Here is a 9,963-nt window from a genome sequence, read left to right as displayed (position 1 = left end):
TTTAATGTACATTATTTTATTATCCAAATGTAAAATTAGCTTCAGAAATGTGATAAAATCAAACATAGAATTCAAATCCATAGAATTCTCATAAAGAGGAAAAAGTGTCCAATAATGGTATCTAATGAAAGTCTATTGACATACAATGTAAATGTGAAACACAAATTTAAACCTTATCTTCGAAAATAAAAGCACCCTGGAGATTGACGCATCAACTTGCTGGTGGAGCCGCAGTCTTTTGGCAAAGTCGAGCAAGCAGCCCAGCCATTTGTAATAAGGAATTCACCCCTTCAGCAATTCGCATATGAGTGTATCCAATCTCCTGCAGGGAGCAAGATGGAAAATTTATTTTTTAAAATAACTGACAAGATATCAAAGTTTTCATGTTCACTTTTGGATTTCTGAGACCAATCCTTCTTGTTTTTTTCCCCACCCATTCCTTTAACAATGTACCTTTATTGATATTACCAAATCAGGGAGAGAACAGTCTGTCCCACTCTCTTGCCTCACTGTTTTCTCCTGTTTTGTAGCAATGGGGGAATATGTATAGAGGAATTTTGTCCTCCTATACTAATACTGAGCTAACTAAATCAGTATAAAAATCAAAAAATGCCACTTCAACAATGAACCCTAAACTGAAATAGAAAACGAATTACTGGTCTGACAAATCAGCACTAAATATTCACCACTTTTACATTGTGGACTTGACCTGACTCAGACCCAGAGCTTGTTATTTCAGGGTGGGTTCAAATATGGGTCTCTGTTGGCATAATGTGTCAGAGTCATACAGCACAGAAACAGACCCTTCAGTCCAACTAGTCCATGCCGAACGTAATCCCAAAGTAAATTAGTCCCATCTGCCTGCTCCTGTCCTATACCCTTCCAAACCTTTCCCATTCATGAACTTATCAGAATGTCTTTTTAACGTTTAGTTGTGCCCACATCCAGCACTTCCTCAAGAAGTTTATTCCACATCATTTGCATAAAAGAAAAACTGCCCCTTTTATCATTTTTGAATCTCCTTCCCCTCACCTTAATAATAAGCCCCCTAGTCTTCAAGTCCCCTATCCTTGGGAAAAGGCACATACTATTAACTCCTTGTGATTTTATAAACCTCTAAAAGGTTGCCTCTCAACCTCTGAAGCTCCAGTAAAAAAAGGTTCCAGCCTATCGTCATGACTCAAACCTTCCATACCCAGCAGCATCCTGATAAATCTCTCCCTACCCCTCTCCAGTTTAATAATATCTATCCTATGACTAGGTGACCAGAACTGGACACAGTATTCCAAAAAAATGTCGCAACGTCCTGCACAACCTCAACATGACTCCTCAACTCCTATACACAAAAGAATTGAGCAATGAAGGTAAGCATGCTAAACACGTTTTTAAACCATTATACTGTATATGACACAAGCTTCAAAGAATTATGTACCTGAACCACTAGGTTCAAGTACTCTCCAACACTACCCAAGGCCCTACCATTAATTGTACAAGTCCTACCCTTGTTCGTTGCAATGCCAAAATGCAATACCTCGCACTTTTCCAGACTGAACTCCATCTGCCATTTTTCAGCCCCTTGACCCACAAATCTGACTTACAGGACTATAGTTTCCCGGTTTCTCCGCGCAATCATTCTTAAACAAAGATACAACATCAACCATCCTCCAAATAATCAGGCACCTCATCCAGAGTGAAAGACTATGCAAATATTTCTGCATGGGATTTCGCAATTTCCTCCCTTATTCCCCACAACATTCTGGGATACATTAGATCCACCTTTCTATTCCAAGCCCTCCAGAACTTCCTCTTCCATAATGTGAATCGTTTTTAAATTTATCAATATTTATTTCCCTGCATTCTCTAGTCTCAATTTCTTTCTCCAGAATAAAACTGATGCAAAATGTTCATTTAGTATCTCTCCCATGTCCTGGGGTTCAACACAAAGATGGCTTCCTTGATCTTTAAATGAATCTCCCCCCCTCTAGTTCTCTCTTACCAATGTACTTGCTGAATTCTCTGGATTAGCCTTAACCCCGTCTGCTAACACTATCTCATATCCCCTCTTTGTTCCTACTCTTTATATTAATTAAGAGATTCTATTGAACCAAGTTGCCTGTATCTAAAATAAGATTTTCTTTTATTCTTGACAAGATCAATTCATCCATTGTTCCTTAAATCTTACCAGCCTTACCCCTCACTCTAACAGGAACATCTTGAAACATCACACTCTTGAAAGCGTCTCACTTGTCAGATGTCCTTTTACCTACAGACTACTCCAATCAACTTTGAAAGTTGGGTCATACCATTAAAATTTACCTTACTCCAATTAAAAGAAAAACTTTGATGGAAGGTTTATCCTTTTCCATAAGGATTTTGAAACTAACAGAATTATGATTGCTAGACCCTCCTTTTACTTCAGTAACTTGCCTTGCATTATTGCCCAAAAGGTGGTCATGTTTTGCATCCATATATTGATAAACTTTCTTGAACACATTTAATAAATTCTTCACCATAAAACTTAATACTTATGGCAGTCCTGATGTTTGGAAAATTAAAACTCCCCATTACCACCACCTTAAAATGCTTACATATATTTGAGATCTCCCGACATATTTCTTTCTCAATTTCCTTCTGACTATTGGGGGGGCTTCTAGTACAATCCCATCACACTTGATCTTTCCTCCATCCTTTTGTTTGCCTCATCATCGCAGGGCCTGTTCCTGTGGCCAAATTAAAGTTCAAGTAACGGCTCATTTCTTCTCGTCAATGTCACTATGTAATGAGCTGAACAGAAAAGCCCAAATGCAGGTTGAACTCAGAATACAAGGAGAACTAGCCATCTGGATCCAGAACTGGCTTGAAGGTAGAAGATGAGATCGGTGCTGGGTCCACTACTTTTTGTCATTTATATAAATAATTTGGATATGAACATAGGTATAGTTAGTAAATTTGTAGATGACACCAAAATTGGAGGTGTAGTGAACAGCAAAGAAGGTTACCTCAGAGTACAACGGGATCTTGATCAGGTGGGCCAATGGGCCGAGGAGTGATAAATGGAGTTTAATTTAGATAAATGTGAGGTGCTGCATTTTGGAAAGGTATATCAGAACAGGACTTATACACTTAATGGGAAGGTCCTGGGGAGCATTGCTGAACAAAGAGTCCTTGGAGTGCAGGTTCATAGCTCCTTGAAAGTGGAGTCGCAGGTAGATAGGATAGTGAAGGCAGGATTTGGTATGCTTTCTTTTATTGGTCAGAGCATTGAGTATAGGAGTTGGGAGGTCATGTTGCGCCGGTTCACGACATCAGTTAGGCTACATTTGGAATATTGAGTGTGTTCTGGTCTCCCTCCTATCAGAAGGATGCTGTGAAACTTGAAAGGGTTCAGAAAAGATTTACAAGTATGTTGCAAGGGTTGGAGAATGAGCTATAGGGAGAGGTTGGGGCTGTTTTCCCTGGAGTATCAGAGGCTGAGGGGTGACTTTATAGAGGTTTATAAACTCATGAGGCACATGGGATAGGCAAGGTCTTTTCCCTGGGGTGGAAGAGTCCAGAACTAGACAGCATAGGTTGAGGGTGAGAGGGTAAACATTTAAAAAGGACCAAGGGAACAACTTGTTCACACAGAGGGTGGTGCATGTATGGAAAGAGCTGCCAGAGGAAGTAGAGGTGCCATTGCAACATTTAAAAGGCATCTAGATGGGTATAAGAACAGGAAGGGTTTGGAGGGATATGGTCCAAGTGCTAGCAGATGGGACTAGATTAAGTTGGGATATCTGGTCAGCATGGATGAGTTGGACCAAACTGTCTATTTCTTTCTGTACATCTCCATGACTCTATGATGCTCCAAACAAGATTAAATGACAAGGAATTAGAACATGAAACTCCTCTTCCTTGGATTTTGTGCCCAAAGCCTGGTTACCCAGAGCGCACAACTGCCATCATGGATGGGACAAGGAGGTAGTTGCTGAGTCCACCCCAGAATCGAACCTAGTGTTGTTGGGCACTAATGAGGACTTCACCAGCTATCAAACTATTTGAACAAATCGGTCCCTCTGCACTGAGAGCCTGAGTTGTCATGGAAACACATACTTTTACATGAATTTTGGAGCATGGAGATGAGGATTGTCATGGCAGAGGCACCTTGTTTTTTTCACATTACATGATGGATCAGGAAGCTCTCCCAATCCTATTGCCTGCCACTGGTGTGTACAGAAACCGTTTACAAGCTGATAATCAACCATTTTGGCCACAACATGAACTGATCTTCCTTAGCTGTCATGTCCCAGAATGGGACTTTAACACCAGAACCTTTGACTTGAAGACAGGGACACTACTCACTGCAACACTAGTGTAATGAGACAAATAACTATTAGAGAAGCATAAAATTTCCACTGGCTTTCCTATGACAATGACCCTGACGTTACCAATTGCACATCAGAAACTGTGGAATTTTCATCACAGGTTGCATTGAATGCAAGCTGCGTTTCTACAATCTCTGCATGACAAGCTGGGCCCATCTCAGAATATTGTGCACACTAGGTTTCGACTAATTGAGTCCTTCACAAGAAGGAAGTTTACATGATATTTGGGCACAAAGGCATCAATTCAAATCTTGTTAAAAATTAAAAATGCTTCATTTTCCAGAACCTGACTCACACACACTAAACGAGCAGAATTTAAAGTTATGTCCAGTGATTTACAATCAATTGCTCACAGATGGACTAGACACATTAAAATTACTTTTTTGTGATAACTCCATTTGAAACTGAATTGATGACATTGCACATTAAGTAGACTCTCTTCTGTTCCAGATGAACATAAATAGAAAGCTGGCAAATCAAACCAGCATCAGAAGATAATCAAGTTGGTAGTGAAGAAAATTTTAACTGAAAATATTTATGCGGAAGGATTTTAAAAATAAATGGAGAGATTGGATTATAAATAAATATTAAAGTAGGATAAGGTTACAAGATTGGAGAATTTCCAATTTGTTTACTTGCGTCCTAGTTATGAAGCAGCATATAACAATTTGAAATAAAATTTGAAAGATCTATGTAAGAGGACAGTATAAATGGTTATGAACACGAGGGACGTTATTTAGCAGTATTTACAGGTATGGCATCACAAACAAGCACAATGGGCCAAACTTCTCAATCAAAAAACATGAGAACAAAAAATTGCCACAATTTCCTTTTCGAATTATTGAATAATGATGGAAGTGATGAGATTTGAAATCACGACAAATTTAAAGGGGACTCATGTCCCTGCTAATAAATGGGTTTGGTTCCACAAAAATAAGCTACATTGAAGTGCACCAGAATGCAACACACGTAAAAGATGTTGGTAGATTTTGTTTTAACATTGAGGTGGACTGTGAGTATCTACAATGAGGTGTCTTGCCCACAGGATACCATCTCCGACAATACTGACTTACCTCTGTTCTATGATGAACTAGTTAACCATGTATTCAAGCTCTGATGCAGAACACATACCCTGAACCACCTGACCCAGGAGCAAAGACACGAACAAGCCGATCAAGTCAAACGGGAGAAGCTTTTTGTCTGATAGATGTTATTCTCAGGCTGGGTACAGATGGCAAAACCTCGGGCTCTGAGTCTTCAACCCTTCTCACCTTTATGAACTCCAGCTTCAAGTACTCTTGCATTTGGAAGGTTTTACAGACACGAAAGATGTTGCCAATAATGTCTTCTGGTGAGTAACCCAGTTTCCAGAGATGAGCAACAACCTGAAGATGACAAAATCAGAGGAGGACATCATGGTAACCAGTAAATACCAAATACAATGACAATTAAAAGTGAAAACGTCTATCAACTGAGAAAAAAAAAATGAATGGAGAAGTGAAAAAGAGAGGGGAAAAAAATCAGGAATTATTGAAGAATTTTGGCAGGTCTGGCAGCATGGTCTGAAGAGACAAAACAGTGTGATTAGTGGAGTGCCTCAGGGGTCAGTGCTGTGCCCATCGTTGCTTGTTATCCATATCAATGAATTGGATGAGAATATACAAGGCATGATTAGTAAGTTTGCAGATGGCACTAAAATAGGTGGTATTGTGGACAACAAGGCAAGCTATCAAAAATTGCAACAGGACCTTGATCAGTTGGGAAATGGGCCAAGAAATGACAAAGGGAGTTTAATTTAGAGATGTGTGAGGTCTTGCATTTTGAAAAGTCAAATCAAGGCAGGAGTTTCATGGTGAATGGTAGGGCCTTAATGAGTGTACTGGAGTAGAGGTTCCTTGGGAGTTCAGGTGCACAGTTCTCTGAAAGTGGAGTCATAGTAGACAGGGCAGTAAAGACAGCTTTTGGCACGCTGGCCTTCATCAGTCAGAGCATTGAGTATAGAGGTTGGGAAGTTATGTTGCAGTTGTACAAGACACTGGTGAGGCTGCACTTGGAGTATTGTGTTCAGTTTTGGTCACCCTGCTATAGGATGTTATTAAACTGGAAAGAGTGCAGAGGAAATTTACAAGGATGTTGCTAGGACTCAATGGTTTGAAGAGGTTGAACAAGCTAGGCCTTTTTTTTCAAAAATGGAGCATAGGAGACTGAGGATGTATAAGACCAAGAGAGGCGATGGATAGGGTGAATGCAGTCAGTCTTTTTCCCAGGGTTGTGGAATCGAGGACGAGAGAGCATCAGTTTAAGGTTAGAGGGGAAAGAATAAAAGGGAACCTAAGGGACGACTTACTTTTTACACAGAGGGTGGTGCACATATAGAATGAGCTGCCAGTGAAGGTGGTTGAGGCGTACATTAACAACATTTAAAAAGGCATTTGGACAATACATGGATAAGAAAGGATTAGAAGGATATGGGCCAAGTGCAGGGAAATGGGGTCAGCATGGACCAGTTTGGGCCAAAGGGCAAGTCTCCGTGCTGTAGGACTATGATTAACTCAGTTTTCTTTCCAGAGATGCCGTCAGAGGTGCTGAGTTTCTCCAGCAATTTCTGGTTTTGTTTCATGCGGTTTCTTGTTTAATTTTAGGTGAAAAGGAGAATTGGGCACTGAAAACATACATGCAACAGAGAAAAGCCATGCTCAGAAAAGGTTTCATGAGGAATGTTCCCTCCAAGCTGCACAGCATTCTGTTGTACACCAAGTTGAGAATGTTTCCTTTTAAGGTGCATACATACCCAGCAATACTCAAGAGACCACCAGCAAAAGAAACAAGCCACACTCAGTAAAGAGAAATCTGTGTCCTCATGGGATTTTTAAAGATAACATGATGTCAGCTTTGAAAGAAGGAAGATAGCATTAGGGCGAGGCTACGACATGGACCAAAAGGAATAAGGTGAGGTAAAAATTAATGAGGTCCTTGAACGCTTACAACCATTATTACAGGAAAATAAATTCTGATGTTTGGCTTTAGAATGAGAGTGTGCAGATGGATTGGAGGTAGCAGCTTTTATGGAGAATATTGGGAATATTCTGGCCCTGCACCATAGATTCAGGAAGAGGAAAACTGGTCACAGAGAGTGAGATATGGTTCCATTTTGGATATACTGCTGCCTTGAAGCAGCTATAGTCGGAACATTTGCTGTTTGGTTTAATCAGGCTGATGGACCTGTTGTGCTTCCCTCATTTTGGCTGAACAAAAGCTTGGAGAGGAGATATTGATATTTTTGTATTTGAGGAGTTATCTATAAACATGCACAATTTTAAGAGTCATCATGTGGAATCTACCTTGTATGCCTCATCGATGTTTGCATTGACACAGTGTTGAATCATCTCTTTTACCAGAAGTGGATGAGGTTCATCACAGACCTATTGGAAACAGCGGCATTTAGAAAAAGGATAGAACAGAGTGTTGAAAACTATGGTGCTGGAAAAGCACAGCTGGTCAGGCAGCATCTGAGGAACAGGAGCTTATGCTTGACACATCGACTCGCCTGCTCCTCGGATGCTGCCTGACCGACTGTGCTTTTCCAGCTCAGTGACATATCTGTGCAAACCCAACTAGAATCTCAGGCATCGATTTTGTAGATGTGCGAATTTGCATTTGTTATAAGTTTAACCATGGCAGACGGTTCAATGCACTCTCAATATGCTAGACATTAGAAAATGCTGTTTATGCAGTGCCGTAGTACATTCTAAGATGATCCAAATTATTTCATCACCAACCTGTTACTCTTGAGTATCGCCAATTGTGTTAGTAGAGACAACAATGTTTTTGGCTTGATGCCCCAAAGTGAGTTCCCAGATAATCTGCTTTATTTGATAATTAGTCAGTTAATACACAGGGAATATTTCTTGCTCTTCCTTGAATAGTGGCATGAGATCTTTGATATTTATCTGAGGTGGCAGGCAGAACCTGTGGGTGGCACGGTGGCATAGTGGTTAGCACTACTGCCTCACAGCGCCTGAGACCCGGGTTCAATTCCCACCTCAGGCGACTAACTGTGTGGGTCTGCACGTTCTCCCCGTGTCTGCGCGGGTTTCCTCTGGGTGCTCCGGTTTTCTCCCACAGTCCAAAGATGTGCAGGTCAGGTGAATTGGCCATGCTAAATTGCCCATAGTGTTAGGGGTAAATGTAAGGGTATGGGTGGGTTGCGCTTCGGCGGGTCGGTGTGGACTTGTTGGGCTGTAGGGCCTGTTTCCACACTGTAATGTAATCTAAAAAAAAACCTTTGATTTCAAAGGAAATTTCAGCAATACAGCATTCCTCTCACTGTAACATTGCAGCGTTACCCTCAACTGTGTGCTGAAATACAAAATGGAGCTTTAACCCAAACACCATGTTTCAAAGGTTGGAGGGGTACCAACTGATGGAAGGTGATATCGAAACTCTAACATTCTTAGTTTCCATTGATGTAAGAATTCACCAATTCCATGGTCCTGGTAAGAACTTGGCTAAAAGGTTGCAGATGAAAGGAACATTACTAGATCAGGCCCATGTTTTCTGGCAGGGAATACAGAGCTAAAAAAGCTCCTGCCCATTAAGATGTAGGAAACAAATCAAAACTACAAATCTGTAAAGTATTTACATGTTCACAGTGAAATAACTTAAGCATTTAATAAAACAATGAAAACGTTAAGCATTATAACAACTCTATGCAACTCAGAACTATTGGCCATTCTAAAGCAAACATTGTGTCCTGAAAGAAATATACATTATTATTTTAAAAGGTTGCTCAAAACTTTGAGACACATCCAACAGACTAAGATAAACAATAGACTTTGGTGTAAACTAACATTTTGTAACAAACAGATGCAACACTGGTTCAGCCATCTTTCTTGTGCATGAAAATTGGAGAGGATTTGTAGTAGTCCCTTGCAGCGTGCTACATTACTGAAGGGGCTTGGACATTAGGTGCACAACCACTGACTCGTCGGTTTACTCTAATGGACATTTAAAAGTCTCATAACATTAATTGCCAAGGAGCTGTGAATGCTCAGTGCTCAGGTCAACATTATCTCAATAAACACCAGAATAACTTGCCGTAAGCTTCAAATAACAATTTAGCAGTGAAACATTTTGAGTTAACAAAGGTATTAGGTAAATCTAGGTTTTTTTTTTAAAAAGAAAGCACTTACCTTGAAAACATTTTCACTGTTAACAAACCCAAATCCAGAATGAGTCGACTGCAAGTTGTTCAAAGCCTGTTAAATTAAAAGGATAATTTTGTTCCTAGATACCAAACTGAAATCAAAATAACTTGGTTCACCTATATTAGAATGTCTATTCAAAGATTAACATGCTGCAATGCTAACATTTGGCTACACAAATTCAGCTGAGAAGAACAGAGTAAAAGTTTCTTTCTCCTGGAGTTGAGGAAGGGTCACTGGACCAAAATGTTAATTCTGATCTCTCTCCACAGATGCTGCTAGACCTGAGTTTTTCCAGAGATTTCGGTTTTTGTTTCTAATTTCCAGCATCTGCAGTTCTTTCGTGCTTTTATTTCTTTCTCCCATTTTTCAGTCAAGTCAACCTTATTGTTGAG

The 9,963-nt window shown here is 40.1% G+C and overlaps 1 protein-coding gene across 2 annotated transcripts in view; it reads right to left on the bottom strand.

The window, feature by feature from the left end:
- Window positions 1-9,963, bottom strand: part of rfc2 (replication factor C (activator 1) 2) — a 38,037-nt gene continuing 28,074 nt past the window's right edge. For both annotated transcript variants that reach the window (XM_043718800.1, XM_043718801.1), the window contains 4 exons: window positions 9,557-9,622; window positions 7,706-7,786; window positions 5,636-5,749; window positions 1-322 (listed from right to left, as the gene is read on the bottom strand). In XM_043718800.1, coding sequence (XP_043574735.1) covers window positions 212-322; window positions 5,636-5,749; window positions 7,706-7,786; window positions 9,557-9,622 — 372 coding nt within the window. In that variant the 3' untranslated portion in view covers window positions 1-211. The remainder of the gene's footprint in view (window positions 323-5,635; window positions 5,750-7,705; window positions 7,787-9,556; window positions 9,623-9,963) is intronic.

This window comes from Chiloscyllium plagiosum, chromosome 28 (genome assembly GCF_004010195.1).
Source record: "Chiloscyllium plagiosum isolate BGI_BamShark_2017 chromosome 28, ASM401019v2, whole genome shotgun sequence".
NCBI lineage: Eukaryota > Metazoa > Chordata > Chondrichthyes > Orectolobiformes > Hemiscylliidae > Chiloscyllium > Chiloscyllium plagiosum.
This window is presented reverse-complemented; position numbering and strand designations above follow the sequence as displayed.